Raw genomic sequence first — 16,555 nt, 5'->3', positions numbered from 1 at the left:
CTGAGTTTCAACGTCCTTTAGTATTTGTACAAAGGCTTGCGATACTTGGAAGATGCGCGCATACACTTCCGGATACTGTATAGATCCATCAAGTGCTCTAAATTCTAGTCGGAGTGTACCGAGGTTGTGGAAGATGTCGTGGACCACGGAAGAAAGCGTGGCTTCTACAACCGTGCTACGCGCGCGGGGAAATATGGTGGCACCAGACCCAAACACGTCAGTTGGTAAGATTTGATTAACTTCTTGAGCAATGGCGTTGCCCGAGAACGCGCTGGTTGTTGCCCTACCCGAGTCGTCATGATTCCAGAAGTCAATCCCCTCGTCCCGTGGCAGTGGTAGGACAGCAGTGTCCGAGGCGGGAGTCAAAAGCGCCCCCAGGTTTGTTGTTGTCCAATCAGGCGGTTCTTGTGATGTAGAACCTTGTACGGGGTTCAGTGATGCTGACTAAAATTGTGGCCCTTGGTATACTAACGCGTTGAGATGCTGGCTGAACATCTCCTTGCGGTCCTCGGTGCATCTGCTCGCCGCCGTCTGTTCGAGCTGTTGTACGCTTGACGCGGGCTGAAGATACACGCTGAGCCTGCCTGCGTACATCTGGTGCAAGACTGCCCGTTTCCTTCGCACCGGAGCTTTTTGGAATGACATCTGTTGCAGGCGTCCCGGGTTTTGCTAATCGAGGTAGGAGGTGTAAACATGGTAGTAGTCCAACCAGTGTGAGTTGACGCGACTTAGTCCCGGCAATATATACATTGTGCCGCTTATTGCGGCGTGGTGGGAGGGTTCATCATGGAGTGTTTTGATTGGCTCCTATTCCAGATCATGCGCAAGTACGCCACAAAAGGGGAACATGCCGCTCCGTTCTATGTTCTCCCTCGCGAAGGCCGTGATTTTTCCTAGGCATACATAGCAAAGGATCTGACAGTCCGTTTGAGATGAGGTACAGATACGGGATACGCGTCGACCGGTAAGCAACGGTCAGGCTCGGGGAAGGTGCGCCCCGGGACCGCAGCTAATGCAAATGCAAGTGCAGTCTAATCGCCAGTGTTCGAATCAACAGGCACCAAAGCTAGGTGCTGGTGAACGGGAAGACTTTCAATAATGATTGCTCGTAGCTCAGCAATCTGTCTTCGGTGCTTATGGCTTATGGTGTGTGGCGATCGTTAATTCACCCGTACATGTTGGAGTACCGGTATTGGATAACGGCAGGGGTGCTGTTGAAGCATACCTGGAGCCTTCCAACCTTGGCTGCCAGGCTGCCGTAAGATATAGGAAACACTGTGTTGCAATGGGCGGATATTGCCTATTTGTTGCTTACCTCGCTACCATCCAATGGGTATACACACCCACACTTCAGACGCAGGCTCGGCGTTTTGCTGACCGTCATCTGCGGGTCGGCATTTTCCTATGCGCATGGTCGTTTTTCGTATTTGACATGGAGAACAGAGTGTGCACCACTGTTATCCTAAACCCAAGCCACCAGTTCTTGACGTGAGGCGTCAAGATGTCGAACGCCACCGAGATTCAGCTCCAGCACTGGGCAGAAGACCGATCGGACGAAGTCATTGCAGTGCATGTAGTATGTCTTGTTACGCTTGTCGTAGCTGTGGCCTTGAGATTCTATGCGCAGTCGTTCGTTACAAATCCGTGGAAACATGCTGACAACTGGCTGGCTCTTGCTGCTGGGGTAGGTAGCATGATGCGAGATCTCAATTCTACCTGAGGCTGACTTAGATCCAAGGTATTTGCTACTGGTATTGCCGGATGTATGCTCAAAGCTCTGGACTATGGCTTCGGAAAACATACAGTGGGTAATAAAGAGCTATACATGCGCGGTAGCTAACGGCACCAGCTTCGAATTATTGCGGAAGATCCTGAAGCGCCCCACAACGTCGCGACGATATTCATGGTACGCCTTTAGTACCTATATGTTTTACATCTGCAGTACTGATTTGGAGACAGTTTGGCTATATCATAAGCATCCTCCAAGCATTGAGCATAACTTGCACCAAACTTTCTGTCCTCAGCCTCTATGCTCGAGTTTTCGGTATGCTACATCACGACAGATTCTTCATCAACGGCGTATACATATGTACGGTAATTTGCGTCCTTCTTGGGATAAGCACCACCTTGCTCTTCATCCTCCAGTGTATCCCAGCGCCAGTTTTCTGGAACCGTGTGTACCTCATGTTCCCTGGAGCACCGGCAAACGGACCTACGGAAGGCTATTGTATGGATCAGGTGGCGCATGTTGTCGTGCCAGTCGTTTTGGACCTCGTTAACGAAATAGCCATCATGCTGTTACCCAGTCGTTTGTTGTGGAACCTCCGGCTGCCGTTGAAGAAGAAGATTGGTCTTACTGTTACTTTCAGCTTGGGAATCTTTGTGTCAGCAACAAACATTGTGCGCATTGTATACTACGCGCAGGTCATCAACGGGGGCGATCTCGCATGGGATGACATCGACGCCTTCATTTGGACCATTGTATGCATGTGTTTTGCGGTTGTCTGCTCGAGTATCCCCCCATGTGCGCCCCTGCTCAAGGTCTGGTCTCGCAGAACCCGAAGCGAACATGACTATAGCGGATCGGTGCCACTGACGGACCGGTCGGAAGTCACATCGAGACAGAGCGGACGGATGGCTGGCAAGACAGAGCCGACCGGAGGGCTGATCATCTCCCGCAACGATGAGTGGATGATCGATTCCGAGAGTGTGGGGGACGATGGAGTGGACTTGTACAATTCTACCCATGGCGTTGACCAACGTTGGAATTCATTGAGTGCATAATACGGTATGAAGGTGTAGTGCGATGGTTATAATGGGTGGCGGGGTTGTTGGGCTGACCGCGGGCTTGTGAGACTATGCTGGATCAATACTCTGCTCGCAAGTAAATGGTAGTAATCAAATCCGATGTTTTATCATTGTTTGGGGGGGTTCGGTCTCAAAGTGCAATACATGTGAGGTCGGAAGAAATGGTCCGGAACTTGATAGGGCTAACGCACGCTATGACCACTAGCTCCACCAAAAAAGTTCAGCGGCAGGCGCGAACTCAAACCGCAGTCAGCAGCGCATTCACTCACCACCAGCGCCTCACAGACATTCAGAGCATGGCGCCGCCTTCCTTCTCGCCCGACACATCCATCTCTTCGCATACTCTCTCAATCGGATCCGCCCAGCCACCACATATGGAACTCCAGCCGTCCGCCGCGACTTCGCCCTCAAGTCTGCTCACCAAACCACTCGCTTTTCTCCAGCCCACCCCGCAGCTCAATGCGACATTCCTAGCCGCCGCCAAACGCTACCTGGACCCGGTGGCTGCCGGCGTAAGCGCGTCGCAATCCCAACGACAGCAAGATCTGCGCAAGAAGCGGAAGCGGGGCGGGGGTTACGACGATGATATCACCGTCTTACACTTGAAGAAGGTGCATCTGGACGGATTCGGCGTAAATCAGGTGTTTGAGCAGACGCGCAAGATTGTCGAGGCGACGACAGATGAAATCGAACTTTCGCTACCCGACCAAGAAGACGGAGTTGTCGCTGTGCGCGACGGCGAAGACGACGATGAAAGCATCGAGGAAGCTGAAGAGGAATACCACACCGACTCGGACATAGGTGAAGAGGGTGTAGATTGGGAGTACGATGGAGTAGACGAAGACGAGGACGAAGACGCGCTGGATGAAGAGCAGGACGACGAGGACATTGACATGGAAGACGGGGCAGAGGGCATCTTCTCTGATGCTGAGTCCAACGATGCACCCGCTGAGACCTACCAACCCGACCCCAACGGTCTCAACGACGGCTTCTTCTCTATAGACGACTTCAACAAGCAGACCGACTTCCTAGAACAGCAGGATCAGAGAGGGGAGGGTGCGGATAGCGACGATGACGAGGTAAATTGGGAAGCAGATCCCATGGAAGACGGCGCATCCAAAATCAAGGCGAATGGTGTTGGAGGGGATGCATCAGACGATGAGTCTGACGAAGGTGGGCCAACCTTTGGCAATGCAGATCTGAATGCACCAGAAGGCGATAGTGGCGATGAAGACGACGTCGAGGAGGGTGACCTCGATGGCCTTGATACCGGCATGAACGCCAACAACGTCATGTACAAGGACTTCTTCGCACCTCCCGCGCAGAAGGCGAGCAAAAACAAGAGCGGCAAGAAGCGCGGACGGCCCAACCCCCACAACTTCCCTGAGAAGCAGGCACAACCGGAAGAAGAAATCGAAGAGGACGTAGAAAAGACTATAGCCAAGGTACACCGAGATCTCTTCGAGGACGACGACGATGTCGAAAGCGAAGGCGATTTATCAGACGTAGATCCTGCAGATCCGAAGTCGAGGCGATCAACACACGAACGAAGACAGGCCAAGATCGCAGAAGAGATCAGGAAGCTGGAAGCGGCCAACGTCGCGAAACGGGAATGGCAGCTGTCTGGTGAAGCTCGTGCAGCCGACCGACCACTAAACTCGCTTCTCGAGGAGAATCTTGAGTTTGAGCGAGCCGGCAAGCCCGTACCAATCGTCACACAGGAAACCTCCGAAGACATCGAAGCCCTAATCAAACGCCGCATCTTAGCAGGAGAGTTCGACGAGATACATCGCCGACGACCTGATGATCTAGCCACCGGCCCCCGCCGCGGCCGCATCGAACTCGACGACACAAAGTCCGGCAAAGGTCTCGCCGAGATCTATGAAGAAGAGCACCTCCGCGCCACCGATCCCAACTTCGTCGAAGCCAAGGATGAGAAGCTCAAGAAGGAGCACGACGAGATTGCCGGCCTCTGGAAAAGCATATCCGCCAAGCTCGACTCCCTCAGCTCTTCGCACTTCAAACCCAAGCCTGCAGCTCCTAACCTGGAGATCCGCACCGACGCTCCTGCTATCGAAATGGAAGATGCGCGGCCCACTGCTGGCGGCGAGGTGGCCAGTGCAAGCATGCTCGCGCCTCAGGAGATCTACAAGCCTGGCGAGGAGAATACCAAGACGGAGATTGTCACAAAGAGTGGTATGCCAGTTGCCCGCGAGGAGATGTCGCGAGAGGAGAAGATGTCCAGGCGGAGACGCGCCAAGGAGAGAGCAAAGAAGGCCGGTCTTAACAAGCCGGTGGAAAAGAAGACAGAGGGCAAGGAGAAGAAGAGGGGCGAGAAGAAGCAGCTCGTCAGTGATCTCAAGAAGGGCGGTGTACAGATTATTGGAAGAAAGGGCGTGCTTACTGACGTCGAGGGCAAGGAGGTCAAGGAGGCTGCGAAGAGGGGCGCGGGAAGCTTCAAGTTATGAAGACGACGGCTTGGAGATTTTGGGCGTTTGTTGCTGAACTTGGGAACGCAATGTAGTATTTTCAATGCCATTGATGTTGGTTGAAGCTTGGCTATTCATTCCCGGATATATTCTACTGCGACTTGTGTAACGTTGAAGGGCGTATTCCATCAGGTTGATTGATGGCTGATTTTCTTGTGTTTACGTTGAACCATAGTACACTTAGCATTTCAAACGGTTACGGAACGTCGAATGTTTGCTCCAAATGTTCACTCACAGTAAGAATCCGGTCTTTACAGAAAAAGGCCAAGTCATTTTGGTAGTGTAACTCGTTCGTATATACATCGGGCTCTACATAAATCATCTCTATATACATACATCCTCATAACGTCATAAGCATACCCTATCGAAATTCATCATTGCATCACAGCACAATCATACCAAGTCCACAGCCGAAGAACGCTACGGCCATTCCCCAGACACTCAATCTCGAAACAAAACTCGCCTGACTACTACTGCTGCTGCTGCTGCTGCTGGGTTCCGCTTTACTCGTTACGCCACTCTGGCCACTCGCAGTCGCTGTACACTGCTCACCACACGCGTACCCGTTGGGACAACAATTACCACCAGCATCCGCCGGACAGCTATACCACGCACTAGGACAGCTTCCCGCGCTCTCAGCACCCGTCGGCGCCACAATGACCACACCGTTGGTGTTTACAATAGTATCGGACGGAGGCAAAGCGCAGGAGCCGGTGGTCTGGCAATCCCTGCCCACACGACAGCAGCCGGATGGGTAGTATGCGCTGCAAACGTAGAAGCCCGTGGGGCAGATGTTGTCGCTGGAGGCGCCAGTTGTCACGGCGGCGCTGGTAGGACGGACAGGGGCGTCTGGAGCGCGTGTGGAAGAGGGGTTGTCGTCGTCGCCGAGGCAAGAGGCGCCGGTTGCGCAGGTACGACCGTTCATGCAGCAGCCGCCGCCGAGGGAGGCGGGGCATGAGAACCAGCCTGTTGAGCAAGTGTATGCGGAGCGCGAGGTTGAGGTGGATGTTGGTTCAGGGGTCGTGCTGGTTGTAGATGATGTGGTTGGGATGGCGGCGGCAGTTGTCGAAGTAGAAGTGGCAGACGGAGTGGATGAAGAAGTAGAGGGCTGGACAAAGGACGTCGATGTACCTTCCGCAACGCCTATTCAAATTAGCCTTTTGAATCCAATCAACTTGTTGACGAAAGAAGATGCGGCGACTTACATCCAATACCCTGACACTTGAATCCCGGCAAACAGCACCCGCCATTGTCCGTCCCAGGACAACTCGTATATCCGCTCGCCTCGTCACAACTCACACTGCCTGCGCAAGTCTGTCCACTAGGACAGCATCCCACATCGCCTGCAACCGAGCTCCCGGTCACACTGATACAAGTGCTTCCCGTGCCACAGCACACATCCGGTGCACCAATAGCCTCGCAACTCGCCGTTCCATCTGGGCACTTGAATTGGCGGTTCATCAGTATATCTCTGCTGTGCATACGCGCCAGCCAGTCAGACTGCGCTAGAGGGCGCAGAGGCGAGAGAGCCTGAGAGGTTGCATTGCCAAAGACGTCATAGTCTGATCTCCTCGAGGATTGTGGTTGAGACGGCGTGTCCTGGGCAGCGAATATCCAGTTGTCCAGCATGAACATCTCGCCTTCGTCCATGCTCATCTTCTTCACTCCAATGGGTTTCTCATGTTGCAGTCTTTGCTTGACGCTCAGCCCGCGCTTTGCGTGGACTTCGTCTTCGGGGAAGTATTTCAGGTGTCGGGGTACGTTGTGCGGCCATTGCGATTCCTCTGCGGCGAGTTCTGGCGTTGCTGCGCAAAGAGCGATGATAGCAGGCGGGAGGGCGAGCAGGTGTGGAAGATGCATTGTTGCCAGTGATTTCAAACCGGAGAATATTTCAAGTACAACGGTACGGTACAGGTGCAGGAAGAAGCATGACAAGCTCGGTGAGAAGTGTGGTTGCTTGCTCGTGGTTGGGACCCCAAGTGGCTGGTGGAGCGCAACGGAGGTAACGACTCAGGTAATTGGCGAGGTTGGTATGCGTTGGCGCCTCACCGCCGGCAGGGCACCGCTGGAATGGCAGGGTGCATCCTAGAGAGCCCCGTTGCTGCAACCAGGAGGCTGAAGATCTGCCAGTAGCGCGTGCTAAGACGAAACGAAGTGTGTTAGTGGTGAGATGGGGAGAGGGATCCGTTCAACGTCATGGCGGCGTGTTCCGCTGATTCCGAAGTCTTGTGCGTGCAGGGGCTCGACCTACGTCCAACGACACGTCCATGTTCGCAACAGCTAATTAATCACGACCATGGCCAACCTGCTGTGTCGCCCAGGACGACAGGTGTAATTCGTTGTCTTTGATTTTCTTTGCACCTCGGGTAACCAATCCTTCGCGACTCCCAGATTATTGCGTAGAGGTCCCAGTTGTGGAAAGCGCAAAGCATGTATTGCCTGCTTGTCAACCACACTTTCGTATCACGAACATTGTCATCATGTAACTCAGATATCAACAAAGACGAACGCTATGGTCGGTCCCTTCGTCGGGATTGTCTGACAATATATACTGTAGGTTGGAACACACCATCAATAGCCACAGAGCATCTCATACACAGTCCGAATATCCAGCCTATGCATCCCCAAAGCCACCCAGATAGTACACGGCGCGTCCAACCCCGACAACCATATCCTCAGCCCATGGTACTACTGAATTATCGTCTCCAGTACGACCTTTCTTTGAGCACCTGAGTTAGTCCTGGAGAACAACCGTTGCACGCCGGATCAAGCCTGAAGACCCTTGCGAGCCTTGCGCTCGCTCATGCGGGAGTTCTTCAACATGGCGACCCAGATGAAGCAAGGTGCGAAGGCAATAGTTCCCATCAAGACCATGACCCTTTGCGCATCACCGAATGCATGGATTACAGCCTCGCGCTCCGGGCTACCCCATGGTAGTCCCAACTGATTACGAATGTCGCCGTAGATCATCGGAGCTAGATGCTTCGAGCCTTCGGGGAGGTACTCGACAAGTTTCTTAGGCACAATCTGTGCCCAGAGAGTGCCGCTGACAGACTGGCCGATGGCACCGCCGACAGCAGTAGTGACGTTGAGGAGGGCGATGGCGACGGCAACCTGGTCGTGCGGTACGGCCATCATGATGGCGACTTGTTCAACATTGTAGAGCATAGCGCTTGCCATAGCACCGAAGACCTCGACTGTGACAAGCGCCGCGATTGGACTACCGGGATGACGGAGCATGATCAACAGACCAGTGCATGTAATTTGAATGGGAACGGCGATGATGGCCCCCCATTTGTAGGTATCCGTATACTTCATCGCGAAACTGATGATAATTGCCCAGGTACACGAAACAATGTTGAAGATGTTGGTAATGTATCCGGCCTTGGCGACAGGAAGCTGGAATACGACTTGGAGGTATGACGAGTACATCATCCGGTACGAGCTATTCGTTCGACATCAGTACATGTCTCTTTGACCAGCCAAAAGACTTACTAGAAAGCAATCCAGGCGTTGGCGCCCAGCAGGCATGACGCAACAACTGTGCGGTCCTTCATGAGGTAGTACGGAAAGAAGGTCTTCGTGGCGTAGAAGCGTTCCCAGATCACGAAAGCCACGAGGAGCATGAGTCCGAAGACAATCATGCATATAACCAATGGGGACCCGAACCCATGGTGCTGGTAAGTTGCGAGAGGCCAAGGAAGAAGGAGGAGAGAAAAGCCGCTGACTACGAGCAGGAGCCCAATTACTGTAACACGTTATTATTAAATCTACCTTGACAAGAACATGACTTACGATCAAATTCGATGGACCAGTGCTTGATGCTCTGAAGGACTGTTCTGCCGCTCAGTTCGCGTGCCTCGACGCCCGCTCTCCGTGCTCGTCTGCCCATGAGCCAGAAGACAGCACAAAACGACAGGGAGAATACAGGGGTCAAAATGGCGAAAGAACCATAACCCCAACGCCAGGTGCTATGCTTGAGGTAGGTTTCGCCGAGTTTGGGACCGGCAAAGGTGTTGATGACATAGGGGAATCCGGTGAATGCCATCCAAATTAGCCGGTTCTCCATGAGCGCAGTGTCGGCAATGAAGATGTTGAAGACGTAATCGACACCGTTCATGCCTGTCCAGTAGATGACCTGTGCAGCGCAAAATGTCTGAACGTTTTGACACAAGGCCATGAGGATGAGAGCTGGAAGTTATCAGTCAGCTAGACAATTACATGCCAGTTGGATTGGAAGGACTTGCAGGCGATTATGAAGATCAAGCACATCAGAAAGCCTTGGGGCCGGCCAACAAGATCAATGAACATGGCTAGCGGTAGCTTCGACACGCCTCCGACGATGTTGGCGACGATGTCGGTCATGGCAGTAAGACCGTGCATCAAGAATGCCGAGGTGACGTAGGGTCTCCACGAGAAGTTGGTTTGTTGTTGGAGAGAGTTGATGAATGAGATGAGCATGATACTGCACTGTTAGCGTTCCTGCATACACCATAGCAGCGAAAGGGAGACATCAGATAGCGGTAAAGGAGTCCTTTGGGTGGGAGGACGCTTGCAATAGAAGGAGAGCAAAGATATACTTACGCTCCATAGGCCGCGATGAGCCAGTTCCTGGACCAAATGATGGTTAGGCTCTCCATCTCCGCAGGACCTCGCAGTTGCTCACTGTCACTATTCGCAGTGCTCGGCAGTGTATTCATCGTCACATTGGTGTTGCTGTCGAACTTGGCCGCGCTGGGCGGATTCTTGACTGAGTTGGCGTCGACGAACTCGCGCTGCTCAGAGGGATGCATTCCTGCAATCTTCTCCATCTGGGGCGCATATCCAGTCGCCATGATGAGTCAACGCTCGTAGATGCTGCGGTAGTTTTAGCTTCAGGGGGTGTTGTCTTGTATCGCGATTTGTACCTTGTCGCGAAACAGTTACGATTGATCTGCGGTGGCGGCGATGTGGCAAGGGAAAAAAAACCTGGTTGCTCTCGCGATGGATTGCAATAGGTAGTAGACAGGACTGGCGCGACTGGAAAGTTCTATACAGTGAGCTTGCGGATCGTGCACGGACAGTGAAAGTGAAGAGGAGAATAACAGAAGCACGAACATATGACCTGCGGTCGAACATGCTGAACAGAAAGTGGGGTAGACGTCACTTTTCATCATACAGCGTCGTCATGGTGAAAGTGAAAACCCAAAAGGAAAGAGCATCGTGACCTGAGGCAGTCACGATAGTAGCGGTCAAGTCCGAACATGCGAACGCACGACGCAGGAGAGAAAGAGTGTTCCTCCGAAAATGAGTACCGTCATGCAGTAGAACCAATTGCTAGTCTGGATGAGAACATTTCTGACATGGACTGCTGTTAAGGTGAGCTGGTTCCATAGTGCTAGAAAACATGAAGTGGACTGCTTGACAATCTCAGCTGCCTTAAGCCGTGGTGAGATCAAGTTTCATTGGACCCTGATTACATGCGGCTCTTTCTCCCAAATAGGACAATGCACTCATCGTCTAGACACATCAATTCGTGCAAGGTCGAGAATGGAGGAAGGCTTCAGGCGACAAATACAAATGAGCAGATGATGTCTTCATCGGCGACCCGCATGCAATGAAACTTTGTGAAAGATGATTCGAGGATGGTATTGTAACACAGATTCATGTCGTGCGCGTGGCTACGTGTTAAGTCGACACCATATGTCTAAGCCTTGAGGAACCATATCATCCTGCTGCTCGGTGAAATCTCTAATCCTTTCTTTGATGCTGGCAGCTTCCCTAGTTTGTTGAATTTGAACGCCCCGCCCACATGCTGCCATATATCCAGTCGCTGCTACCACTAACCGCCACACCATAACTCCCCAAATCGTGTGATGAGACTCACGTATTACGAGGTCTGGAGACTGACCTGCTCAACACCTCTGCTCACCTCCTCTTCCGCGGTCTTCGCCGCAGGTCCATCCTGACCCTTCTCAGCAGCCTCAACACCCTTGGCCTTCTCAGCATCTTTCTTTGCCTTCTTACGCTCCTTCTCTGCCTTCTTAGCTGCTGCCTTCTTCGCCTTTTCTTCCTTGGCTTTGCGAGCCTCTTCTCCACCAAATTGCTCGCGCCACTCTTGCTCCTTCTCCGGCTTGATTTGGCTGAAAAGGTAGCCAGCAGTGCCGATCTTGTGGCCGACAGGAAGGGAACGTGCCTCCCAGGTGTCAGGAATGATTAGGAATTCGGCGTTGAGTTGAGATAGGATAGCGGTGGTGGTGTCGGGCCTGTGATGCTGTTAGTCACGTGTTGTATGACTGAAGTGCACAGCCCTAGAGAAGTAGTACTTACATGTATGGTTGAATCAGACTGGCGAGAAGATGGATTTGGCTCAAGGCTAATCCAACAACAGCGGCGCAGCGGTCTGGCTGCTCGGTTGCCAACTTGTTGTCCAGTCGGTTGTCTTGCAACAGCAGGTTACCCAAGCTTGAGACGTGTAGCGCAGTGGCAAGCGCGGCACGGATCTTGACATCCTCTAGCTCGGCAATGTATGTCTTGAGTGAGTCATTGACCTTCTTCTTGTGCTGGGTGAAATAGTCGTCGTCGAACTTGGTGTAGTCCGGCACAACCGAATCGTAGATCTTGGCGTTGTTTACGAACTTGATCACGCGGTTAATGAAGTTGCCCAGGTTCTTGAGAAGCTCATTGTTGTTTGCCGCAATGAAGCCGTCCCACTCAAACTCGGTGTCGCCAGTCTCTGGTCGGTGTGAAAGAAGGTAGTAGCGCCATACGTCTGATGGGATGCCGGTTTCCTTGGCGTTGTTTCCGAAGACACCAATGTTTCTTGACTTGGAGAACTTGCCCTTTTCATAGTTCAAATACTCTGTTGTCGAGATGGTGTTGAGCATAGTCCATTTGTCCTTGGTACCAATCTGCGAGCAGGGGAAGACGACAGTGTGGAACGGCACGTTGTCCTTGCCCATGAACTGGTATAGCTTGACGTGCTCGGGGTTGTGCCACCATTGCTTCCAGTCCTCGGTGTAGGTTGCTGTAATCGAGACGTAGCCTATGCAGGCGTCAAACCACACGTACATGACCTTGTCCTCGTAGCCCTGTTTCTGGTCAGCTAGATCTTAGTGTATCTCCAAAGAACTGTCGTACTTCGAGTGGCACCGCTGTTCCCCACTTTAGATCACGAGTGATACCACGCGGCCTGAGGCCTTCCTTCAGCCAGGATGAAGTGATCTGCACACCATTGGAACTCCAGTTTCCCTCCTTGCTCGCCTTTTTGAACCACTCCTCTTCCATGGGTTGTAGCTTATCCAGGCAAAGGTAAACGTGCTTGGTCTCGCGTGGAACCGGCGTGGCGCCGTCAAGCTTGCATCGTGGGTTCTTCAATTCCAGAGGGTCAAGAAGGTGCCCGCACTTGTCGCACTGGTCTCCGCGGGCGTCTTCGTATGCGCACAGCGGACATGTGCCCTCGACGAATCGGTCTGCAAGGAAACTCTTGTGTGTCTCACAGTATGGTTGTGTTGTGGTTTGCTCCTCCAGGAAGCCGTTCTTGTAGAGTTTGGTGAAGATATCTTGTGCAATATCGGTCTGTTGTTGGGTGGGTGTGCGTCCGAAGTGGTCGAAGCTGATGTTGAACCACTTGTACACCTCGCTGTGTAGCGCGTAGTATTTGTCGCACAGCTCTTTCGGGGTGACCTTCTCTTCTATGGCTTTAGTCTCGGTCGCAGTACCGTACTCGTCTGTTCCGCAGACGTATAGTGTGTTGTATCCGCGAGCGCGAGAGAAACGGGCGAAGACATCGGCTGAGAGTACGGAGCCGACGATGTTGCCCAAATGCGGTACGTTGTTGACGTAGGGTAGTGCGCTAGTAATGAGCACATTGCGCTCGCCCTCGACGGGGAGGATCTTCTTTGACCCAGTCATGAGAGGTTGTATGCTTCTGTGATTTAGTTTGAGGGAGCTGAATAGAGGAAGAGATACTCCAAGCTTACTCGGGTACACTCGGAACTATGTGGTTGATTGTGGAGATAGGGCGGGATTCGTGAGGGCGCAACACGGGTATATGCAGCTCAATGTTTCTTTGAATGAGTTTCTGAGTCAAACGCGAACGGCTGCACACACACACAGTGGATGTGTGGTGCAGCTGCCCCGCCAAAACTTACCCCGCCAGCCACAGTGACGCCACAGAGTCGGCTGGACCCTCTAGGGCTGACTCCGAATCTGCACCATCAAGTAAACAAACATCGTGACTAGCAAGGGACAATAAAAATTGCGATTCCAAGAATCTGTAAAACTCTACCTTTTCTGCGATCCTGCATGTCATTCCGGACTCGCCATTTTCTCTTGTGAAAACAAAACAACATCCTGCTCTACCGCAGCATTGAACAAGATTTCAAGACGTATCGTGGATCACAAAGACCTAGGTCGCAGCATTCTTCACAAACGTCATCATAATGGCATCCGAGACCGATCCCTTCGACGATATTCTAACTCTAGAAGACACCCTCTACACAGCCGCCTACGACCTTGGCGCGTCAGATGGAGCACATGCCGGCCGGATCGAAGTGAGTCTCGGATCCAAGCAATGATGATAAGCTGTTTTTCTCTGACTCCATGCCTCCGTACATGTAGGGCCGAATCTTTGGTCTAGAAAAAGGGTTCGAAAAGTTTGCTGAACTCGGCCACCTCCACGGGCGAAGCGTCATATGGGGCTCACGACTCCCCAGTCTTGTTCCCAACAACACCAAAGGAGCCGACGAGAAGACAGAGCCCGAGAACAAAACCCTGCCTCTGCTTTCCAAGAACGAGAGGCTGAAGAATAATACTACACTATTGCATTCGTTGACGGATCCTGAAACATTCGATACGGCGAATACGGAAGAAGCTGTCGCGGATTTTGACGACAGATTTAAACGCGCTGGGGCCAAGGCGAAAGTCATTGAACGTATCGTGGGGGAGACGGATGACACTTTGTCTTCAAAATCCCCTGACGGCTCTCCTGCGCCGGCCGGCAGAAAAAGCAAGACCGGTCCTGTGCGCGTCACTGGACAGAGTAAGACTGCAGGTGGGAATGCAAAGAAGGGAGATGACAGTATGGAGGACTTTGCAGGATCGAAGTTGTTGCGTTGAGGCGATCAGAATCGTTGCGCTGAAAGTTGCCTTTAATCTCGCTACTTGTTCAGCCGCATTGGGTCCAGAATCTCCCGGACACCGTGCCACTCTTTGACTCGATGGAGTAACAAAAACCGCGAGTAAGCACCGGAAGACATCTTGGTGTTTGTGGAACCTTTGCTCGTCCAACAACGCGGGCTGAGTATCACACAACTTCGGACAGCAGGACCTGCCACCACCATGACCATCGAAAGCGCTGTTCTATAGCGCCAACACGTCAATGGTATCATTTCCCTCCATGGCAGCAACAAGAAGAAAAAGTTGAGAAAAGCGCTAGGCTTCAAATTAGTTTGCTATCCTACCGGGCACTACCCAGCGTCTTAGCCCAACAACCACTACACCGTGCTATGACATACGAGAAGAAGAAAAAGTATCAAGGTTCCATCGTAACTAAAAGGATATTTGAGAAAGGTTGTCAAATCTGAAGTGTCACAAAGTCACCCCACTCTCCCGTGCTCTGGCTCGTCCTCCGTTTCGTGCTAGATGATGCACTGGTATCAAAACATGTCCGCAACGCAAATCGCCCGTCCAACGCACTCCCACTCAGATAGCATCGATCATGGGGACAGGTCTGTCTATGCGAGGCTCTAGCCCTCCACCGCCGCGCATGCTCGGCAGCTTGCCACCGCTGCTATCGACGCGATTATGATTTGGGAACTCCTAGTACCCGTTCATGGTCATGCGCTGGCTGTTCCTGCTAAGCTCGCGGTCGGCAGCGGGTGAGATGGGACGCGAGGAATGGCCCTGGTGAGAGCTCTCCTTAAGGGCAAGCAGCTGCTTGGCGCGGAACGACTCGTAGTGGATTTGTGCGGTCGTCTCGATCAGGTCTTGCAAGTGGGTGCGGGTGAGGAAGTTACGAAGGTAGACGAATTCGCAGTGGTTCTCGTCCTCGACTGATGCGTGTTAGTGGAGCTCGTGTGGGAACAAATGTAGCTGGCTGGCTTACCGTTGATGATACCCCACTTGTTCTGGCGGCCACGGACGTTCTTGCCATTGACAACGACGGTCCTCTCAGAGCCGACAACGGCAAAGGGAAGGAGCTCCTGCTGCAAGTTAGCTGCTGCCCCGCGGTAACGAGGCAATCGGAGATCTCACCTTGATGGCCTGCTTTGCCTGGACTTCCTCGTTGTCGTCCTCCTCGTTGTCGTAGGGATACATGCGCAGGTTGTGGAACTGGAACTCCTCCTTTATCCTGTGCTTGAACTCGGCACGCTCCTCGAGGGTCAAGCTGTCGCTCTTGGCGATGACGGGTACGACGTTGACAAACTCGCTCAGCTTCTTGAGGACGACAATGTCAATGGGCTTGAGGGCGTGGCCAGATGGCTGGATGAAGAACAGGCAGCAGTGGATGCGTGTGTCCTGGAGGTACCTCTCACGCTGGGCGGTGAGTTCCTTGCGGAGGTAGGCGCTGTGCTGGTCCTTGATGTACTTGACAATGGGGTCCCAGCAGCGCTCGTTGTTGATCAGGTCACCGTAACCGGGCGTGTCGACGATGTTGAGGCGCAGACGGACGCCGTTTTCCTCGATGATGTGTGAGACGGGGTGGATGTTGGTGGTGCTGCGGACCTCCTCGTCGGGCTGGAAGCGACCCTTGCTGTCCATGAGGTGCGAGGCGAAGAGGGTGTTGATGAGCGTCGACTTGCCGAGACCAGTCTGTCCTGTGTAGCGTTAGAAGCAGTCGTGACAGGTGGCTATTCAACCCTCATACCAACGCAGATGACATTGAACTGGAAACCCCGCTTCACCGACTTCCTCTCAATCTGCTTGGTGATGCTGTCGAAACCGACATAGCTGTCCGGGAAGATGGGCTGCGACTGGTTCTGGTTGTATGGAGCAGCCATTGTGAGTGATGAGAGGCTCGACTCCGGAGAATTGGGTGATGGAGGCGTGTGGGTGCGGGTGAGGGTGAGCTTTGGGGGGGAGAAAAGGGTACGAGGTGTCGTCGTAATAGAGTAAATAGTCAGGGTCGCTGCGCTGGCGACTTTCTCGTGGAGATGCAGGCGCGGGAAAGGGGGCAGCTAGGAAGCGAAAGCGCGCTAGTGTTCTGGCGGTAAGGCCGTGGGCGCGCGCCCAAGAGCTCGGACCCGCCGACTACTGGGGTGCAGAGACATTTTACA

General features: G+C 53.0%; 7 protein-coding genes across 7 annotated transcripts; 3 read left to right on the top strand and 4 right to left on the bottom strand.

The window, feature by feature from the left end:
- Positions 1 to 1,501: 1,501 nt before the first annotated feature.
- On the top strand, positions 1,502 to 2,784 carry AA0111_g9801 (hypothetical protein; the record flags this gene model as incomplete). The annotated part of the gene is made up of 4 exons (XM_028656401.1): positions 1,502 to 1,684; positions 1,739 to 1,804; positions 1,850 to 1,906; positions 1,960 to 2,784. The coding sequence occupies 4 exons, from the start codon at positions 1,502 to 1,504 to the stop codon at positions 2,782 to 2,784; spliced, it is 1,131 nt and encodes a 376-aa protein (XP_028502730.1).
- A 218-nt stretch (positions 2,785 to 3,002) lies between these two features.
- On the top strand, positions 3,003 to 5,276 carry AA0111_g9800 (hypothetical protein; the record flags this gene model as incomplete). Its single annotated transcript, XM_028656400.1, has 1 exon — positions 3,003 to 5,276. The coding sequence occupies one exon, from the start codon at positions 3,003 to 3,005 to the stop codon at positions 5,274 to 5,276; it is 2,274 nt and encodes a 757-aa protein (XP_028502731.1).
- Positions 5,277 to 5,679: 403 nt separating this feature from the next.
- AA0111_g9799 (hypothetical protein) lies at positions 5,680 to 7,157 on the bottom strand (the record flags this gene model as incomplete). Its single annotated transcript, XM_028656397.1, has 2 exons — positions 5,680 to 6,440; positions 6,503 to 7,157. 2 exons carry the CDS (start codon positions 7,155 to 7,157, stop codon positions 5,680 to 5,682), a joined length of 1,416 nt encoding a protein of 471 aa, XP_028502600.1.
- A 906-nt stretch (positions 7,158 to 8,063) lies between these two features.
- On the bottom strand, positions 8,064 to 10,132 carry AA0111_g9798 (Siderophore iron transporter; the record flags this gene model as incomplete). Its single annotated transcript, XM_028656396.1, has 5 exons — positions 8,064 to 8,742; positions 8,793 to 9,045; positions 9,093 to 9,435; positions 9,519 to 9,762; positions 9,882 to 10,132. 5 exons carry the CDS (start codon positions 10,130 to 10,132, stop codon positions 8,064 to 8,066), a joined length of 1,770 nt encoding a protein of 589 aa, XP_028502601.1.
- Positions 10,133 to 11,166: 1,034 nt separating this feature from the next.
- On the bottom strand, positions 11,167 to 13,190 carry AA0111_g9797 (putative methionine--tRNA ligase, cytoplasmic; the record flags this gene model as incomplete). The annotated part of the gene is made up of 3 exons (XM_028656395.1): positions 11,167 to 11,542; positions 11,607 to 12,367; positions 12,417 to 13,190. 3 exons carry the CDS (start codon positions 13,188 to 13,190, stop codon positions 11,167 to 11,169), a joined length of 1,911 nt encoding a protein of 636 aa, XP_028502606.1.
- A 530-nt stretch (positions 13,191 to 13,720) lies between these two features.
- On the top strand, positions 13,721 to 14,396 carry AA0111_g9796 (hypothetical protein; the record flags this gene model as incomplete). Its single annotated transcript, XM_028656394.1, has 2 exons — positions 13,721 to 13,831; positions 13,899 to 14,396. The coding sequence occupies 2 exons, from the start codon at positions 13,721 to 13,723 to the stop codon at positions 14,394 to 14,396; spliced, it is 609 nt and encodes a 202-aa protein (XP_028502607.1).
- A 702-nt stretch (positions 14,397 to 15,098) lies between these two features.
- AA0111_g9795 (Septin) lies at positions 15,099 to 16,279 on the bottom strand (the record flags this gene model as incomplete). Its single annotated transcript, XM_028656393.1, has 4 exons — positions 15,099 to 15,331; positions 15,385 to 15,481; positions 15,534 to 16,096; positions 16,147 to 16,279. 4 exons carry the CDS (start codon positions 16,277 to 16,279, stop codon positions 15,099 to 15,101), a joined length of 1,026 nt encoding a protein of 341 aa, XP_028502604.1.
- Positions 16,280 to 16,555: the final 276 nt, after the last annotated feature.

The sequence above is a fragment of the Alternaria arborescens genome, assembly GCF_004154835.1.
Source record: "Alternaria arborescens strain FERA 675 chromosome Unknown contig_29, whole genome shotgun sequence".
Lineage (NCBI taxonomy): Eukaryota > Fungi > Ascomycota > Dothideomycetes > Pleosporales > Pleosporaceae > Alternaria > Alternaria arborescens.
This window is presented reverse-complemented; position numbering and strand designations above follow the sequence as displayed.